The 18,982-nt window shown below is 47.1% G+C and overlaps 3 protein-coding genes across 5 annotated transcripts; 1 reads left to right on the forward strand and 2 right to left on the reverse strand.

Moving 5' to 3' along the window:
• Nucleotides 1-57: 57 nt before the first annotated feature.
• On the reverse strand, nt 58-9,533 carry svopa (SV2 related protein a). The gene is made up of 16 exons (XM_062451955.1): nt 9,366-9,533; nt 8,171-8,331; nt 7,773-7,858; nt 7,095-7,193; nt 6,919-6,990; nt 6,423-6,547; nt 6,178-6,241; nt 5,516-5,641; nt 5,200-5,328; nt 4,865-4,938; nt 4,203-4,279; nt 3,898-4,002; nt 3,245-3,356; nt 2,898-2,979; nt 2,140-2,229; nt 58-1,919 (listed from the first exon to the last, which is right to left on the reverse strand). Exons 1-16 carry the CDS (start codon nt 9,398-9,400, stop codon nt 1,707-1,709), a joined length of 1,650 nt encoding a protein of 549 aa, XP_062307939.1. The 5' UTR covers nt 9,401-9,533; the 3' UTR covers nt 58-1,706.
• A 1,177-nt stretch (nt 9,534-10,710) lies between these two features.
• Nucleotides 10,711-16,168, forward strand: usp30 (ubiquitin specific peptidase 30). Of its 2 annotated transcripts, none has more exons than XM_062451857.1 (13): nt 10,711-10,838; nt 11,739-11,848; nt 11,949-12,131; nt 12,987-13,090; nt 13,408-13,506; nt 13,608-13,650; nt 13,952-14,046; nt 14,362-14,421; nt 14,597-14,683; nt 14,884-14,964; nt 15,129-15,345; nt 15,541-15,640; nt 15,763-16,168. In XM_062451857.1, exons 1-13 carry the CDS (start codon nt 10,768-10,770, stop codon nt 16,040-16,042), a joined length of 1,530 nt encoding a protein of 509 aa, XP_062307841.1. In that variant the 5' UTR covers nt 10,711-10,767; the 3' UTR covers nt 16,043-16,168. The 2 variants fall into 2 exon arrangements, with proteins under 2 accessions (XP_062307841.1, XP_062307842.1); XM_062451858.1 differs by having other exon boundaries at nt 15,790-16,168.
• A 26-nt stretch (nt 16,169-16,194) lies between these two features.
• On the reverse strand, nt 16,195-18,980 carry alkbh2 (alkB homolog 2, alpha-ketoglutarate dependent dioxygenase). Of its 2 annotated transcripts, none has more exons than XM_062451919.1 (4): nt 18,823-18,980; nt 18,244-18,553; nt 17,893-18,091; nt 16,195-17,576 (listed from the first exon to the last, which is right to left on the reverse strand). In XM_062451919.1, the coding sequence occupies exons 1-4, from the start codon at nt 18,841-18,843 to the stop codon at nt 17,201-17,203; spliced, it is 906 nt and encodes a 301-aa protein (XP_062307903.1). In that variant the 5' UTR covers nt 18,844-18,980; the 3' UTR covers nt 16,195-17,200. The 2 variants fall into 2 exon arrangements, with proteins under 2 accessions (XP_062307903.1, XP_062307904.1); XM_062451920.1 differs by having other exon boundaries at nt 18,770-18,858.
• Nucleotides 18,981-18,982: the final 2 nt, after the last annotated feature.

Raw genomic sequence — 18,982 nt, forward strand, 5'->3', positions numbered from 1 at the left:
AACATGACTAAGAAATAAATAACCACAATGAACAGGACTGCTTCTTTTGAAACAGTTTATCATTGTAATATACACATTTACATCCAGTGCAATGACAAGAATCTGTGCAGACATGATGCAGCACTAAATTGCAAGGGCAGGTAATTATGACACAGCTGGCTGATCATGTGCAAGGTTCATCACCGTAACGATACCTTTTCAAACGTGTCTGTTGCCAGGACAATGTCCTACCGCGTAGCAGTGTACCTATACCAACAGCAAACACAACAGTCAAACCAGGTATCGATACAGCATGAACAGATTTGACATTGTGTCAGGTAGCCGTTTCATTCTAACGGGTTTCTAGGACGATAACGTATGCGTGGACTTTTACGCGTGAGTAATCGAGATATTACAGTGTTGATGTTCGAATGTACAAAGGGAGAAGCGCCTGGGGCAGGGGTTGTAAGAAGGAACTTGGCCTGAAGGCGATTCTTTGTTTAAGATGTTCCTTGAAAATGATTTCACCCATGTAGATAAATAATCACATAACACAACTGACGGATCAGTGGGGTTAAATATTCAAGTATGTTACAATTCTTAGTATTCCTCTCAATATCACTCTCCTGTTTGTGAATGCTACATTCAAAGATTTCAGTAGCACTTCAGTTTCATGGTATGCATATATATCAGGATTTGCAGCAGCTGGCATATGCCTTCATTAATATCCAAGTTCGGCTTTTCCAATTTACATCAACAATACTGTCACTGTGAAAAATAACACCACAACCCTTAAAAATGGAGGAAAAATCTCATGAATATGTTAATGAATGTTTACGCCTGCTGCCGACTGAGCGATGCCTACACCAAGGTGAATTTGTGTCACCCTTTAAGGGATAGAATAGATGTGATTTGTTAGTCTGAAACTACTGTTTATCATTTTGATGTTATGATTAGAGCGTTGGAAGAGGCAGTTTAAATTTGTTTTGTGCGCAATATTATGAACTGTACTGTACTGTGCGACAAGCTGAAAGGATATTCCAATAAACTGTTTATTCAGACTTTCCTAAATGGATCCTTCATTCCTAAACTGAATATAAGGTCCAATATTTTAAGGCATTTGAAAAGTAACTTGTTTTTCTCCACTAACTGTTTTTCTTAATTCTGAGCTCAGTTTCGTAAATGGTGAATTTAAATGCTGAGCTTGGAGAGTGATAGAAGGTAGAATGCATCTCTTGTCTGTCACCAGTCAGTGAATTCACCCAGGACACCACAAAACTCACGTTCTCGTAACAGGTTCAAATACAACGGCCAAAAACTAGTTTTCAGTCATTTTAGAATTAAATGCAACTGTTTCTTAACTGCCTTACAATGGAAGTTAAAAACCGCATGTTTACAAGATTCAACACGTTCAGTTTGTCATCTAATGACGGCTGTTGCGCTTGATCCTGGCCCTACCCTAACTTTCGTCCATCGGCATGAAACCATGACAGTGATGATGGTAGAAGAAAACCAGAAATACGTATTGTTGAATACCGCAGGGTACCACTGTGCTTTCCCTCTCTGCTCCACAACCACGGTGGTGCCATGGCAACGCAGCAACGACACGTGACTTGAGATGGACGAGGGCAGCCCTTCAGCCTTCCCTCTCCTCTTTCAGTTCTCTCTCTCTCGTTCTCTCTCTCTCTCTCGTTCTCTCCCTCTCGTCGTTGGCCCTCACCGACCCCTCAGTCCTGGGACCCGGAGCTGGAGTGGGGGATGCCTCCGGGGCTGTGTGCGGAGGCCCGGCCCATCATCTCCTGGCCCCACTCCCGGTGGCTGGACTCCTGGAGGCCTCGGCCGGTGGTCTCGATGGGCAGGGCGCAGGACGCGAAGGCCGCCAGCAGGCAGCAGACACAGTACACAGACAGCGTCAGGTACAGAGACGACTCCAGCATCACCTGCAAGTTCACCTTTTAAGTTTGCAGTTTTGTACAGGTACTTGTACATTTTAATGCCTGAGGCACACTGAGGAATGCCTGCCATGAAAATAATTTGTGTCACCCCATCTTTACAACTTGACCATGCAAATTAGTAGAAGGGAGAGTCGTGATGGCTGGAGACCGAATTCAAAGGAGAATGAATTCGAAGTGAAGGTTGTAGGGCTGTTGGGTTCGTTACCTGGGCAACGAAAGGTGTGATGAGGGCTCCTACTCTAGCCATCCCACTGCTCATGCCCAGACCCAACGCTCTGGTTGCTGTTGGATACACCTGTGGAGGAAGCAAACAATATTTGTGTTTAGATTTGAAACACCGTAAAACAGTCAGAAGTTACAAGATGAATGTAATCTTTATCCCATCTAAAAATACCTGCCTTACATGACCATGTGGCAATTAAAAGTACTATAAAAACTGATAGGACTTTCAAAGGTTATTAGAGATTGTTCGGTAACTGAACAAGATTATTTTATAGCAGTGGCACTCTAAGACTATATCGTTTCTATAAATTGTCAACATCAGCAGAACGTGGCTTGGGCGAACAGAATATCCCTAGCGAAGTGAACTTACTCAGCCTATGGTTGATAGCATTATCATCATTTTATATCAAACCCAAGAAAAATCCTTACTGGTCGACCACAAGTGAAAATTGCCTGATCATATTGTTTCAGAGGTGACGAGCGATGAAGGTAAAATAAACACACCAGAGAGGTAGGTAGGTAGGTAGGTAGGGAGGGAGGTAGGTAGGTAGGTAGGTAGGTAGGGAGGTAGGTAGGTAGGTAGGTAGGGAGGTAGGTAGGTAGGTAGGTAGGGAGGTAGGGAGGGAGGGAGGGAGGGAGGGAGGGAGGGAGGGAGGGAGGGAGGGAGGGAGGGAGGTAGGTAGGTAGGTAGGTAGGTAGGTAGGTAGGGAGGGAGGGAGGGAGCGGGCCAAGAGAACTGACCTCAGGTGTGTAGACATAAGCAGCCTGAAACCCTCCGGCTATGAACGCTCTGGCGATGAAAATCAGCACCGTCAGGGACGTCCTGGTGGAGCAGAACCACAGCAGCGTCAGAAACACAAAGTCAGAAAACAGCAGGAACAGCACACTGACCCAGTGGAAGGTAGTGCTGCATGGTCTCAGTAACCAACTGATTTCCTACCACTCACTAGCAACACATTTCATTATTCCATCAGAAAAACACACTCTAGAAAAACCTGTTTTTCTACAATTGCAAAGAAGATTGGACCGTCTATCTAACGGCGGTTTCTGGTGACAGCTGGATGTGTGTGTGCCAGACGTAGCCTTGCCTTCCTACGCAGGCGTAGAGCGGCACCATGCAGAGAGAGAAGATGAAGAAGCACAGAGCCATGGTCTTCCTCCGGCCCAAACGGTCAATGGCCCACAGCGTCACCAGCAGGCCTGCACACCACAATGTCAGGTGACACATCACACCAGGTGCTCACCATGAGCATTAGGTCACAGGTAACAAGGCCTTAGTAAGTTACAACATGTTATTGACACCTATGAATGTCAATAAGCACCTTATAAGGGTATCTTACAATAACCCTAGCCATAACCTAACCCTTAGTGATGTTAGTAACACTTTTAGAGTCTTGTAAACACATTAACGCTAATAAGCTTCATATACGGGCCTTAATACCTATTAATAACTAATGCTCATGGCAAGCACCTGGATGTGAAGTGTATATTATATATTATAACAAGAACTTGGATCTTAAGTGTTACCTAATGTCATCATGTATTAATTTAGCTGATGCTTTAATCCAGAGAGATTTACAGGAGGGGATTTGGTCCTGTGACCAACTTAATCTGCAGTGATATTCTCTACCACTTTGCTGTACCTATCCCCGCACACCAGCACACTTTAGAATTAGACCAAGAGAAAGCATTGATCTGCATTTATTTCACTTTTTAAATCATTGAATTTACTCCAGAGTACCTGGGAACTCAGACAACGTTGTCCACAGCAAATCCTTGTAGTCGTCAGAGTTTAGGTATTTACACTCCAGATTACACCTGGGCTCCCTCTTGTTGCCTTTGGACACTAGAGGGAGGCAGAGCAGACACACAGTTGGGAAAGAATGAGTTATTTCCTTCTTCTCGCTACTCCTGCACCATGTGACTGGTTCTAGTCTCCAGTCTGAGGGGATTTAAAAGCAGAGTGTTTCATGGTTGAGGCCTGGAAGGTGACCGCTGCGGTGATGTGAGGCTTCTGCTGGTGATGTCAGAGGAGTGAAGACTCACCCCCACAGGCCCCCCCCTCCTGGAACAGCTCCGTGGTGAGAAGCACCAGACCGTAGTAGGAGAAGGCGTTGGAGAACCTGAGTGAGAGTGAGAGAGAGAGGGGGGGGAGGGAGGGAGGGAGAGAGAGAGAGAGAGAGAGAGAGAGAGAGAGAGAGAGAGAGAGAGAGAGAGAGAGAGAGAGAGAGAGGGGAGGGAGGGAGAGAGATTGAGAGAGAGGGGGGGTGAGGGGGGGGAGGCGGGGAGAGAGAGAACGAGGGGGAGGGAGAGAGAGAGAGAAAGATAGGAGACACAGAGAGAGAGAGACAGAGAGAGAGAGAGAGAGAGAGAGATGAGAGAGAGAGAGAGAGAGAGAAGAGAGAGAGAGAGAGAGAGAGAGAGAGAGAGAGAGAGAGGGGGGGGGGGGGGGGGGGGGGGGGGACAAAACATAGCTGTCATCCTTCAGACCTCCCACTGGGGGATACTGAGTTAATTAAAGATGGTGGCTTTGATGTATAACTTTAATCAAAATACATAACTCTGACCACCGAAATACTATTAGAGCTATGCACTTCAGATCCTTGATGTTCTGCTGCTCTGTGCATCGCTTTGGATAAAAGAGTCTGCTTTTTACAAGGTCATGATTTGCACATTTTTGTAATTTTTGTCTAAAAAAAGCTCCTTACCAAATAAACCACAACAGAATGGTGGTCCAGCGAAAGTGTGGGGAGAAGAGATCCTGAATCTTCCCACGATCCTCCTGAAACACAAGACACACATTAACACGGGAGTGAAACACAAGCTGACACGTTCTCATTTCCCTGTCAGGATGAACAATTGTATCATGGGCCCATGTGTGGTGCCTTCGTGCCTAGGAGCTGTGTGCCTCTGTCTTTGTGTCTGTCTGTACAGCATTATGGTCAACGTGTGTTGTTTTCAAATGTGCTTCATAAATACATCTGTTGTTGTTGTCGTGTCGTATGACTGCTCGAGTGTGCGTCACTATCTGCAGTACCAGCACCTGTCTGGCAGCTATGAGCTTCCCCAGGGGCATGGGCGCCCCGTTCTCCGTGGCGATCCGCTTCAGCGTGGCCAGAGCCTTCTCCTGGTTCCCCGTCAGGACGTCGTAGCGGGCGCTCTCCGGCAGCCACTGTTCACACGAGCAGAGCGGGGAGAGTCCAACACAAGACTTCAACAGCTACACGTGGGTTTAAATGTCGTGTATTCCCCCTCGTTTAGATCTCCCGTACAGTAACATATCCATTTAGCAGACGCATGCTCTACCGCGAGGCTGTACCCGTCCCCGATACACAAAAGGCTCAGATCGTCACACTCACGAAACTGAGGAAGGCGAAGAGAAAGAGGGGGAGGGTGGAGAGGCCTAAGAGCCAGCGCCAGCCCAGCGACGGCATCACCAGGATGGCTAGAAGCACCTCGAACACCGTGCCCAACGCCCAGAATATCTGCAGAGCACCACAACAAAAACACACAGGCTAATAGTTGGGATAATGGGTTTCCTGGCACATACAGCAGCAGCTTTATGGATCCAGTGTCGAGGTCAGCTCTGCTGCTAAGTAACAGCACACACACAGAATCCGGAGGGTCACTCAGATAAGCCCACACAAGCTGCTCTCAAATCAATCAAGGTTTGAATTTTAATTATTTTTGAGTTAAATGTAGACACGGCCTTGGCAGGGCTATGCATGGTTTGCAGACTGAGAATGAGAAAGAGGCAAAAAGGGAGAGAGAATGAGAGAGAGACAACTAGATACAGATACAGGAGAATAGTTTGGTTGGATGGACCTTATAAAGAGGGTGGAGGTGAGGGGATGGTGGGGTGGAGGTGAGGGGATGGTGGGGTGGAGGTGAGGGGATGGTGGGGTGGAGGTGAGGGGATGGTGGGGTGGAGGTGAGGGGATGGTGGGGTGGAGGTGAGGGGATGGTGGGGTGGAGGTGAGGGGATGGTGGGGTGGAGGTGAGGGGATGGTGGAGGTCCTACCTCTATCAGCAGAATGCACGTAGCTCTGGACCTCATGGGCAGGAACTCTGCGTACAGCGTTACCCTGGAAACACACCTCACAGTTAACCCTGATTACAATCAAGGCAATATTCCTGACTAGACCACAGACAGACAGCAACCCATAATGAGAGAACCAGCAGGTTGTTATTACGGGGAACTGGATCATGGATCATGCGTCATGGGGAACACTATAGCGGGGAACCGCATCACGGGGAAACACTTACGACTGTGGAGCTCCCCCGATGCCGAAGCCGACCAGGGCTCGCAGGAACAGGATCCATCCATAGAGCGGGGCAAAGGCACTCAGCAGGCCGTAGAACAGGGTCCACAGAACACTCATCTTCAGGCCCTGCACACACACACACACATTACATTACATTTACATTTAGTAATTTAGCAGCCACTCTCCAGAGCAACTTACAGTAAGTAAAGGGACATTCCCCAGAAAGAAAGTAGGGTGAAGTGCCTTGCCCAAGGACACAACGTCATTTTGCACGGCCAGGAATCGTACCGGCGACCTTCTGATTACTAGCCTGATTCTCTAACCGCTCAGCCACCTGCCACACACACATTACTGTCTCTGCCACACACACACAACATTACTGTCTAAACCGCACACACCATTACTGTCTCTGCCACACCCCCCGCTGTAATTACCTGCACCACACACACACGCTTTCCCATAAACAGCACAACATTTCTGAATCCATCCAAACTCACTGTTTTCCTCCCATACTTGTCGGATATGTTCCCCCACAGTGAAGAGCTGATCATCATCCCTATGAACACCACCTGGGCGAAACGAAAAAGGAGAACGGACATCAGTCCCCGTGGAGACGTTACCGAGGGTTACCCGTCACCCCTCTGCGTGAGGCGGCGGCATGTCGGGGACTCACCGAGGTGAGCAGCGCCACCTCAAGACTGGGAAGCTTCCACTCGCAGTGAAGCTGCGGAGCCAGGATGCTGAGGATCATCATCTCCATGGCGTCAGCCATCTGAGCCAGGTCACACACAGGAACACCAGTCAGTACACGGATTTAGCTACGCAGACACGGGTGTAGCTCGGTGGTTAGAGCGGGGGGTCAGATGGCTGAGCGGTTAGGGAGTCGGGCTATTAATCAGAAGGTTGTTGGTTCGATTCCCGTTACATTTACATTTAGTCATTTAGCAGACGCTCTTATCCAGAGCGACATACAGTAAGTACAGGGACATTCCCCCCGAGGCAAGTAGGGTGAAGTGCTTTGCCCAAGGACACAACATCATTTGGCACGGCCAGAAATCGAACTGGAAACCCTTCAGATTACTAGCCCGATTTCCTAATCGCTTAGCCACCTGACTCCCCTACTTAGGATAAAAGCTTTAGGTTGGTTGAGGGGCAGTTCTATGGGCATATGTGAAGCCCTCTGTGACATGCTTGCGTGTAAAAAGGGCTATACAAATAAATTTGATTTGATTTGAATAGATATCGTACATATCATTAACGTTACAGGAACATACTTTACATTGGATCTAAATATTGCTCCACATGCGTATCAGGTATGATTGTGTGTCCTGTGTCAGCTGTGTTTGCTCACCCAGGACAAGCCAGTGAGGATGGAGAGTTTCCACTGGAACTTTCCGAAGCCAATAGCTTCCACAGCATCCTCCACCATGAACGTGTCTATGGCAACGACAGGTGTGTCAACATCCCCCAATCAGTCACAACTTAAAAAAACAGGCAGGTAATGCTACTGTGGGAAATGGTGCAAGGTCACAAACATGGGCTGCCTGTTTGTTTGTGACTTTGCATAATTTCCCATTATAGCATTACCTGCGTGTTTTTTGCTTGGGTCACAACTAGGACTAACAAACATGCATAGGCTGTTTGCTAGTCCTATTAGTCCTTGTGATGGCGGTTCACAGGTAGAGACAGGAGGCAGGGTGAGTTGGAACGGGACACCAGATGGGTGAACGAAGAAGAACGCGATCGTACCGTCGGTCGGGTTAGCGAACTCTCGTGGAACTGGAGCTCCGTCTGCGAGGGCGACAGACTCCAGGTCCAAGTGCCTCACGTCGGCCGGCGCCTCCAGCTCTCTCCCTCCGCCTTCCTCATCTGAGCGGACGCTCTCACCCGTGCGACGGAACTTGACAACTCTGCAGGGGAGAGAGCGCAGTGGGGGTGAAGATGGGAGGAGCTCGCGCCAGCAGAGGCTGAGAACTAGAGGCTGTTGCCTTGGTGATGTTCCCTTCTGCGCTTCCTTCCTTTGTGAATGGATTCTCAAACTGTGACACGGATTTTACTTGAAAGAGCGATCTCCACACGAGGGCTATCTGCCAGGTGACAAGGAGTTCTGCATGTCGACAGTTTCACAGTTTCACTTCGAAATAGCAGACTACTCCTGGAACACGACACAGTGAGGAAGCTACAGAGGCTGCCAGATACGCCGTAATTATTGTAATTACAGAACAGAATTGCCATGGGCTGTGAGAACACAGCTGAACATCAAGGGGATGTGTCTTGAAATGCAGTCTTTCGGTTTATTTCAGTACTGCGGGGGAGAATCCCATCCTGATGGGTATATTTGTGTTGTTTTGTAGTCTGAGATGGAGGCTTGCATAGATGACACCGTATAGGTAGGCTATGTGTTATTATGCTAACACTCACCCATGCAACCCTATATGGAATTGTAGCAGGCCTGTATCTTCAGTGTCTAGTGGTTTGATCTTATGAATGGACGAGCTTGTGTGTACACAGGCTACATCTAACCAGCACAAGAACGTAGTTCCGAATAGACTACCAATACATCAACAGCTTCAAAGAGGCAACTGAAAAATTATAACGTGTTGATTTAGTAGATAACGGATCCACACGCTACATGTAAACAATCTGTACGTGTAAACAGTATGCAACGTCAGTCCTCGACATGACAGCACTGTTTTTTGCAGAGTGCACGATGCCATTTTCTTGTAAAGGAAACCCCCGAAATGCATTATTTATAAATATATATATATATTTATCAATGCTGAAATACTCGCATGCTGTTATCCCAAATATGGGCAAAGTGAATCAAACGACCACAATGTGCACTGTGCCACTGTGCCTAAGGGCGACGGGTTAGCAAAATGGCCCAGTTAAGATCAAATGAGACGTAGGAGGCTGCAAAATATATTTAGTTTAGGATACTCACGGCAGTTGTCTGAGCTGAAACAAATCATCGTCCATTTTGGTGGTATTTGTCGATTCTCACGATGTTTTGTGTCATTGCCTTTGCATTGTTATCATAATGAGCAGAGATTTCAGCACCACGACTAGCGGAGAGCGACCCGTTCTGGTTCTCAGTGGACAGCCAATAAGAGGCAGGAAATCTCCTTCCCGTGGCGTGTCATAGACCGGAGGGCGACTGCCGTCAAGATAGGCAATGATCTTAGTCTGACAATTCCAGTAATTTGAGGAACTCTTGTCAGACAAGTTATATTGACATATTTACAGACCAATAGTCAGTAAGTTACCAATAAATACAATGTCGGCATGACAGTCATTGAGTGTTATTTTCACAATGAGAATAGATGCTACTTCTAGGATCGCACGCGATCTACTTAGGCCAATTTGTTTCAAGTAGCCTACCAAAACTCGAGCATCTTAGTAACCGTCAATCACATTAGTTGGCCTTAAAGGTCTAATGTGAGTAGTATTCAAGCCTTCTGGACATTCAAAGTGTTACGTAATCATCTTTAGGACTTACTGAAAATACACAAATTTCAATTAAATAAATACATTTAATTATTGTCAATAAATAACTGCATGCATTAAAAACCCACCATATAGGAATCGTCACCGGTCCACCCCCAATGAGATGTAGGCTGATGAAATTGTTATTTGATCCCCCCCAAAAAATATTAGTGTCATTTTATGATTGAACGAGGCCTTTTGAGTAGCCTACTGTCACTGTGAATGATCTGAAATACTGATCTGTAGACTGTTCACCTGAACCTTGAGGGCAGAATTTGACCTAATGTAACATTTGATGGAGTATCCTTCTAACGTTTCCTCGGTTTTAAGTAGATCAACATCTAGATTGGGTTCCCACTTGTTCCCACTAGTCTCAACAACTTTAATAGTGTTTTTGGTCAATCAGATGATTGATTTAAAATGGATGATTCTGTTCCACTGTGTAAAACAGCAAAACGACTGATAACTTTCTCTGACTCACATACACACCTGCAAACTACAACGTCACATTCGGAATAATTTGCGCACTATTAATTTGTTGTTGTTGTCTTCATAGATATATATAAAAGCCTTTATATGTGTATGTATACCACATATACATACCCTATGTGTATGTATATGTGATTTATGTATGTATGTCGGTTAGGTGTATAAGTGTATATGTGTATAAGATACTGAATGACCTAAATTTCCCTTGGGATTAATAAAGTATCCATCCATCCATCCATATATATCTATGGTTGTCTTGACGATGACGCTTGCGAATATAACTTTTCTTGGTACGTCTTCGTAAACAATCCGCCAAAACCAGGACGCTTTAAAGTTCCCAATGGCGAGGTGTGATAATGGTATAACTCAGAATGGCGTGGTGCAGGCAAGAGACATCTGAAAATCTTATCCGGGAGTTTCTGAGGTCTGGGTCCACTGTCAGGTTAGACCTAAATGACATTTTACAAAAATACATTCTAGACACTATACCACTCAATGGATAGAGAAAAATAATCCACTTGCTTCAAAAAAAGCTAACTAGCTAGCAAGCTAGCTAACTGCGTCTGTGCACTGCATGGACGTAGTAGTACACAAGTATGTGTAGTACTGGTAGCTTGCTAAAAACAAACGGACCGATTGGGTGGTCTAGCTATCTTCAAACCTAGCTAGACAAGCCATCTAGTTAGCCGGTATTCGTTGTCATAGACAAGGGTGTTTGTCTGTTTGAAATCAAATGACGGCTGTATGACAGCTTTTTAGCGTCATAAAATACTTACTATAACAAAAGACAGTTAACCAGACTTTATACAGTACTATCTAAAAGTGTTGGAATTACCTCAAATTAATGGTTTCGTCGTGCTAGCTAGTAACCTACAGCTAGCTTCTGCGCATTGTGACTTTGTGTTGTGCGTAGTGAACTGGCAGATCTAGCTAAATTTTGTGTAATCAGGTCTGGGATCATGAGATGCAAACTAAGACGATTTAATCTCACATTAACAATACATAAACTAACTATCGTTTCATTGATACATTCACACTTATCAGATTTCTCACCTTTGTAAAACGACACTGTACATACATTTTTGAAAACGATTTAAATGACCCTGGAGCAACTGGTGTTAGCTAGACAGTACGTTTAAAATGTATTCAGCGCCAGTCTGGGAGCGTGCGGTCTGTCTGATCATCGACAGCTGTAGTTGTAAGCTACAGGGCAGGGGAGCATGAAGGTGAAGATTTAGGCGAGCAGAGATCCTGTTACACTGGCCCTTATTCGTATTGTGTGCGCGCCAGCAAATCTCATCAAGGTAACGTTGTCAGTTGCATCGCTCATCTCAACTTTCAGAAACAAGATGATGAAAAACTGGGGAGTCATCGGCGGGATTGCGGCAGCCATGGCAGCCGGAGTTTATGTTTTATGGGGACCAATAACAGATGGCAAGAGGAGGAAGAGGGGTAAGACGGGGAGGGATTCCCCAGATAAACCTGTAACGCGTTTATTTTTGTTTGTTGGTGACGTAAGGACCTTAACGACAACCGTCCACCCCTCTCCCAGGTATGGTGCCTGGCTTGCTGAACCTGGGGAACACCTGCTTCCTGAACTCGCTGCTCCAGGGCTTGGCAGCCTGCCCTTCGTTCATCAAATGGCTGGAGAAGAGTACGCACCGGACAGGAGGATCCGAGGGAGAGCCGGAGAAGGACCACCAGCTGTCCAGCACCCTCCTGGAACTCCTCACAGGTCTGTCATGGGTGCTGAAGGCCTCTGTTAGTCCTCTCAGTCTGTGTCATGGGTGCTGGAGGCCTCTGTTAGTCCTCTCAGTCTGTGTCATGGGTGCTGGAGGCCTCTGTTAGTCCTCTCAGTCTGTGTCATGGGTGCTGGAGGCCTCTGTTAGTCCTCTCAGTCTGTGTCATGGGTGCTGGAGGCCTCTGTTAGTCCTCTCAGTCTGTGTCATGGGTGCTGGAGGCCTCTGTTAGTCCTCTCAGTCTGTGTCATGGGTGCTGGAGGCCTCTGTTAGTCCTCTCAGTCTGTGTCATGGGTGCTGGAGGCCTCTGTTAGTCCTCTCAGTCTGTGTCATGGGTGCTGGAGGCCTCTGTTAGTCCTCTCAGTCTGTGTCATGGGTGCTGGAGGCCTCTGTTAGTCCTCTCAGTCTGTGTCATGGGTGCTGGAGGCCTCTGTTAGTCCTCTCAGTCTGTGTCATGGGTGCTGGAGGCCTCTGTTAGTCCTCTCAGTCTGTGTCATGGGTGCTGGAGGCCTCTGTTAGTCCTCTCAGTCTGTGTCATGGGTGCTGGAGGCCTCTGTTAGTCCTCTCAGTCTGTGTCATGGGTGCTGGAGGCCTCTGTTAGTCCTCTCAGTCTGTGTCATGGGTGCTGGAGGCCTCTGTTAGTCCTCTCAGTCTGTGTCATGAGTTGAGGTACAGGTACAGCTCAGTGGTAGAGCGTTTCACTGTAAATGTAGATGGCGTAGGTTCAAATCGCTCTTAGTATGTTGGTTTTGTTATTACATAATAATTTCTGCTTTCATTAGAAGTCCAGAAGGACAGGACATATAGGGAGATGTTGAGCTTGACTGTGATGGCGATATTGTCGTCTCCAGCTCTGTCGAGCGACGGCCACGCGGAGGAGGACCTGCTGGACGCCGGCTGCCTCCTGGATGTTCTCAGGCTCTACCGCTGGCACATCGCCTCCTTCGAGGAGCAGGTGAGCAGCTGGATACACGCCGTCTGTGCTGCCGGGTGATGTCAGGGAGTCAGGTGGCTGAGCGGTTAGGGAATTGGGCTAGTAATCCGAAGGTTGCTTGTTCGATTCCCGGCCGTGCAAAAAAAAATGACGGTGTGTCCTTGGGTAAGGCACTTCACCCTACTTGCCTCGGGGGGAATGTCCCTGTACTTACTGTAAGTCGCTCTGGATAAGAGCGTCTGCTAAATGACTAAATGTAAATGTCATTGGCGGGTGCCGATGTGATTGGTGCAGATGTGACGATAACGTGAGTTTCGTGTCTCCTGTGTCGTCTCCAGGACGCCCATGAACTCTTCCACGTGCTCACGTCCTCCCTGGAGGAGGAGCGAGACCAACGACCTAAAGTAGCCCCCCTCTTCGACATGCAGTCCCTTGAGGCAAGCTATCCCCCAGCCCACCCCTCCTCCCCCACCCCTCCTCCTCTCTGAATCTATGCTTTTGGAATCTGATCTGTTCCGTTTCTCTCCCCTGGAATCAGAGCGTGCCAGATGTGGAACAGACGCTGCACTGTAGAAGTCGAGGTAAGGAGGTTCACGTGCCGCCATCACTGTCTCCTCACGCAGTCTGGCTTCATAATACCATCCTAGGTGTCTAGTTGGGTGATAAATACACTTCGGCCCAGTTTCTTAGACCATGGATCAAGCCTAGTTCTAGCCTCAAACCTTTTCATTGGAGATCTTCATAGAATTGTTCTCTTACTTTGAGACAAGGCTTAATCCATGTCTGGGAATCTGGGCTTTCATGTTTTGAGCCAGGGTAGCAGATAATCTACAAGAGTAGTTTTTGAGGAATTGTTTTTAAACACAATGGTTTTCCTTCTAGGTCCTCTACACCCTATACCGAGCCCTTGGAAATCTCAGCTTCCCTTCCATGGCCGGCTTACCAGCAACATGGCATGCAAGCGATGTGAACAGCAGGTGGCGCGTTTTGACATTTACATTACATTTAGTCATTTAGCAGACACTCTTATCCAGAGCAACCTACAATAAGTACAGGGACATTCCCCCCGAGGCAAGTAAGGTGAAGTGCCTTGCCCAAGGACACGTCATTTTGCACTGCCGGGAATCGAATCAGCAACCTTCTGATTACTAGCCCGATTCCCTAACCGCTCAGCCATCTGACCCCCCTTTATGACATGAAAAGAGACTGAATGTGTTGGCTGTGCAGACCTACTGTTGTTGACACAGACGTGTGTTTGTGCTGTCTTCTGTCTCGTACTCTCTTCTTTGCAGAGTCCAGTGAGATACGACTCATTCGATAGTCTCTCTCTATCGATTCCTTCGCCTCAGTGGGTGAGTGAACGACACTAGGTGTTAGGGAAGCGAAACATCACCACAAGCAAGTCACACAATCGAATGTTTGTACAACTTCCTCCTTCAAATCCCACTGTAAAATCAGCCGTCTGTTGTAATGCCAGTTGGGAGGGTGTTTGGTTTGGAGGACTGATGGGCTGTATTTCTTCTAAAGGGAAGGCCTGTTTCCCTGGATCACTGTCTCCAGCACTTTATCTCCTCAGAGACCATTAAAGAGGTGGAGTGTGAAAACTGCACTAAGGTACTTTTATCTTTTATACAACTATTATATTGTCTGTATCATAAAAGGCTGGTAGTCCCATATGGTGTGTTTTGTTTTTAAACCTTTTATAGGCTCATTTTACGTAAGACATCCTTGAGTGTTTTGAAAGGTGTTCCCAAATAAAATGCATTATTGTTATTATTAATAATGATGTGTTTGTTGTGGCTGGACTTTCTCAGCTTCAACACAGTGCCTCAGGGAACCGGCAGGTTCTGGTAAGCCAGAGGACCACGTTCATCAAACAGCTCAAACTGGGAAAGGTAAAAGAACTTTGTCACTCCAGGACTATCTGTTCCTTTTTTTCCAGGACTATCTGTTCCTTTGTTTGTTATGTCAACGGTTTTATGCTTGCCACCTGGCCTCACGTCACCACTGTCCGTCATTCTCCCTCCCTCCCCCCCCCCCCCCTCCCTTCCCCTCCCAGCTTCCCCAGTGTCTCTGCATCCACCTGCAGAGGCTCACCTGGTCGAACGAAGGGACGCCCATTAAGAGACAGGAGCACGTGCAGTTTACAGAATACCTGTCCATGGACCGCTACAAACACCACTCTAGCATGCAGAGGCAGCAGCACAGCCAGGGTTCCCCCAGGACCAGCCAGCCAGACAACTCAGGGGAGGCCGTGGAGAAGGACCTCACTGCTGGTAGGTCAAACACTAACCATGTCCGAGTGGTCTTTAGTCGTGTTGTTTTTTTGTTTTTTTTTCTGTTGCGTGGATGAAGTTCGGATTAACCGGTTCAGCGTTGGAGTTGCTGAACAACTCAGAGGGCCTCATTAGTTTACGCTTGTTTATGAGGGACAAAAATGTATTTGATTGACATCACCTTCGTCCACTCAGGTGCAGAGCACCTCAACAACAATAAGCCCCTGTCCAATGGAACTTCCTTCCTTCGTTCACCTGGTCTGAACCCACAACTCAACTTTACCTACAACTACAGGTAAACAGCCCCGACTACTTCAAGCTGTAGATGTAGATTCATAGATCACATTAAAAGGAAAGAACAATTCATGATTTTTCAGAGTTTGAGATCTCTAGATTCACTGTGTTCCCTCTCGTAAGTGGCATACCACACCCTTACCTCCCCAGCGCTTCGGAGTACCTGTTCCAGCTAATGGCTGTGCTGGTCCACCATGGTGACATGCACTCGGGACACTTTGTCACGTACCGTCGGAGTCCCCCCCCGGCCCGCTGCCCCTCCCTCGTCAGCTCCCAGTGGCTCTGGGTGTCGGATGACTCGGTCCGCAAGGCCAGCCTGCAAGAGGCCCTGTCCTCTAACGCCTACCTCCTGTTTTATGAGCGCGTGCGGCGTCTCGGCCCAGCCAGGCGGTCGGAGGAGTAGGCCCCAAAGCCTGGACACTCTTACTCATACTACCCCAGCCTGGTCACTCTCTTACCCATACTACCAAAGCCATGTGTGCCACAGAACACGGTTCCCCTCCGTAACTGTATTTCTCCACCCCCCCCCCCTCCCTCATCAGTATACCTGTAGGATTGTACCTTTTGCCTGCTGTCTTGCAAGGGAAGTTACTTTTTTATTTTTACCACTGATAAATGTGAGTGTTGTATCATAGATGTCTATAAGACAGAGTTTATGATGACCCACTTGTCATGTATTTTAATACGAGGAATTTCAAATCAAAAGGTTCTGATTAGGTGGAACTTGATTCCAAAGATTGCATACCTCGGGGGGTTAATAAAACTGTATGGTGAAACATATCTCATATCTCTGATAATGTCAATAATCACTTATCTCTTCTGTCTTTGACAGATGGAATTACTTTTGTCGTTGACGTTGGGTTTTACATTTCTGAGACTAAGGTAGCTCATGTAGGGCACCTCTGTCTGGGGGGGGGGAGACAAGGACATCAATACAAATTCATGAAAGTCAATTACGGATTAATGCACATCAGTGTCCTTTGCTATTGTCATCTGATATGTCATTCTAAATCTATAGCATTATGTGTATACAATGTATTTAAAGATGTGTCTCTCTTGACTCTGCTGCTGAATCTCATATTTTTCTAATTGTACGATAAGAGAATCACTATACAGACATAGCTTCACTTCAAATTAGTCTTGTTCATGTAACAGAATGATGGTTTTGAACTGATTGAAGGGCATTGAACTAACCTGACTCCTGGTGTCCTAAAAGACCACTGCCAAAGGGTTTGATGTTATCTAAACGGTATACAGCTGTTCTTGGCGTACTGTACACAACAAAAGAATGACATTTTTTGACATTGTCCAATAATTGTATGAGACTAGACTGCATACCCCTGCCCCCTAAATATTTGTCGGTGAACTTGCACTAATGTATATTTAAGATGTGTGTGTTTGCGTGTGAGATGTTCAGAATGTGACTTGTTTTCATAGATTTAAATATAAATAAATGAACGAAACAATTCCTTGACTGCATGTATGTATTGCACATATTCGGCACGCACGCACCCTGCCAATCCAGACTAACGAGAAGGTAAATAAGCAGGAGGGAAACGTGCTAGGACTGATAAGCTGAAGAGTGTCTCCTGTCTGCCACCGTAGCGAGAGCTCTCCCAGGGGCAGAGCCTCCCTTGCGGTCCAGTAGGATGCGTCTGAAGGTGAGGTTGATGCGGGGAGCGAGGATGCTCCTGCGAGCGGGCAGGCTGTGGTACCAGAGTGTGTTGGTGGGCGGGTTCATCAGGAGCAGGCTGCCATGAGAGAGCTCCAGCTTCACCGGGTCGAGCCTGCGCCGGCACCGTTTCCCCCGTGCGTCCCTGTGGCGGAATATGAAGTCCCGCGCCGCTCCCAGAGACACCGACGCAATGGGGGACAGAGGGTCCAGTTCCCTCTCGTCGTCTCTGTGCTCGCCCATGTGGTCGCGTCCATCTTTATACCTGTCGGAGACGATAGAGAGGGAACGGCATAGGACAGGGGTGTTCAACCCTGGTTTTTGGGGTCAGGGGCGCCGTATAGGGGGGGAAAGTTAGGACAATTCCAAGAGCCCCTGACTGGCAGGGGCCCCCATAAATAGAATAACTAATATAAATGTTTTTTTGTTTTGTTTTTTTTCCATGGGGCCCAACAATTCCTGCCGGCGCCCCTGCTTGTGGTCAACTGTTCTAGATGTGTCTCTGCTTCCACAGACCTTGATAACAACCCATTTGAAACTAACAATCTGTCTTTTAAGACCTATTCTACTTCAACACTCACCTGTTAATCAGGACAAAGTTGAAGGTTTGTCCCGTAGCCTTGGTTACAGCATCTCGGATGTCCTCCAGGGTTGGAGTCCAGGGTTTGGCTGTGTGTCTCACTCCAGAGTAGGTGTAGGTCAGTCCTGGATCCCCATATGTCGCCTGCATCCTGGGAACACTGTAGACCTTGCCGAACACCTGAACCGTGGCTTCATCACCTGTGTTTTTTTTTAAAGTTGAATAAACCAAGAAACAGTGAATCATGGTGGACTGACCCAGTAGCGAAACAAAAAAAATTTGATGGGATGGGAGCCCCCCAAAAATTACATTCTGGAAACGCCCCTGGACTGTGTATTAGGCAAGTGCATACCTGTGAGATATACTACCTCTTCTTCCAGTTTTTTGAACAGGCGATCAGCTTCTTCTTTGGTAAAGAGTAAAGCGTAGTCGCAGTCTAGTCCCTCCGCTTCAATCTTCCGCCAGGGAACCGGTTGAGAGAACTCCGCGAGCTCTTCCTCCCCTGCATGTTTCACGTCCTCCGATATGCACTCGCTTTTGTCGCTCTCCAGCTTTAACGGCGACCTCACCGCTTCCGTCCGCTGTCCAGCTGCGGTCCGCTGTGCTTGAGAACGCTTCCTCGTCATGAATGTATCCATTAGTGACGTGCACATCAAAAGGACCTGTCATTGCAATGGTAGTTAACTTAGAACATTTTAGCGCCATAAGACTGCACCTTGACAATGGGTTAAGCCGTACAATAAATTAAAATGCATTAAGAATTTAGGACAAGAAAGTTCAAGATCTTAAAACTGCATCAATTCAGATCCAAACTAATCTGAAGTTAACTAAAAAATTACTTTATGATTATATGCACGCAAACGTATGTTTCTACGCACGTTTTATATTAGGAACTTTGACTTAGTTGCTGCAGTCAAAATCCAATATTTACCCAAAACCTTTCACCATTCATAAACGTATCCCTGCGACGTCATAGCGCGCGAAAATAATCCTCTGGGTAAATTCTTCAAAAGGGTTTGATGAACGTGGAAGCCTGCAGCTAGCTGGACACGTCTTGGTTTCTGCTGTTTCGGAGTCAAATTATTATCCGG

Source organism: Osmerus eperlanus, chromosome 25 (genome assembly GCF_963692335.1).
Source record: "Osmerus eperlanus chromosome 25, fOsmEpe2.1, whole genome shotgun sequence".
Lineage (NCBI taxonomy): Eukaryota > Metazoa > Chordata > Actinopteri > Osmeriformes > Osmeridae > Osmerus > Osmerus eperlanus.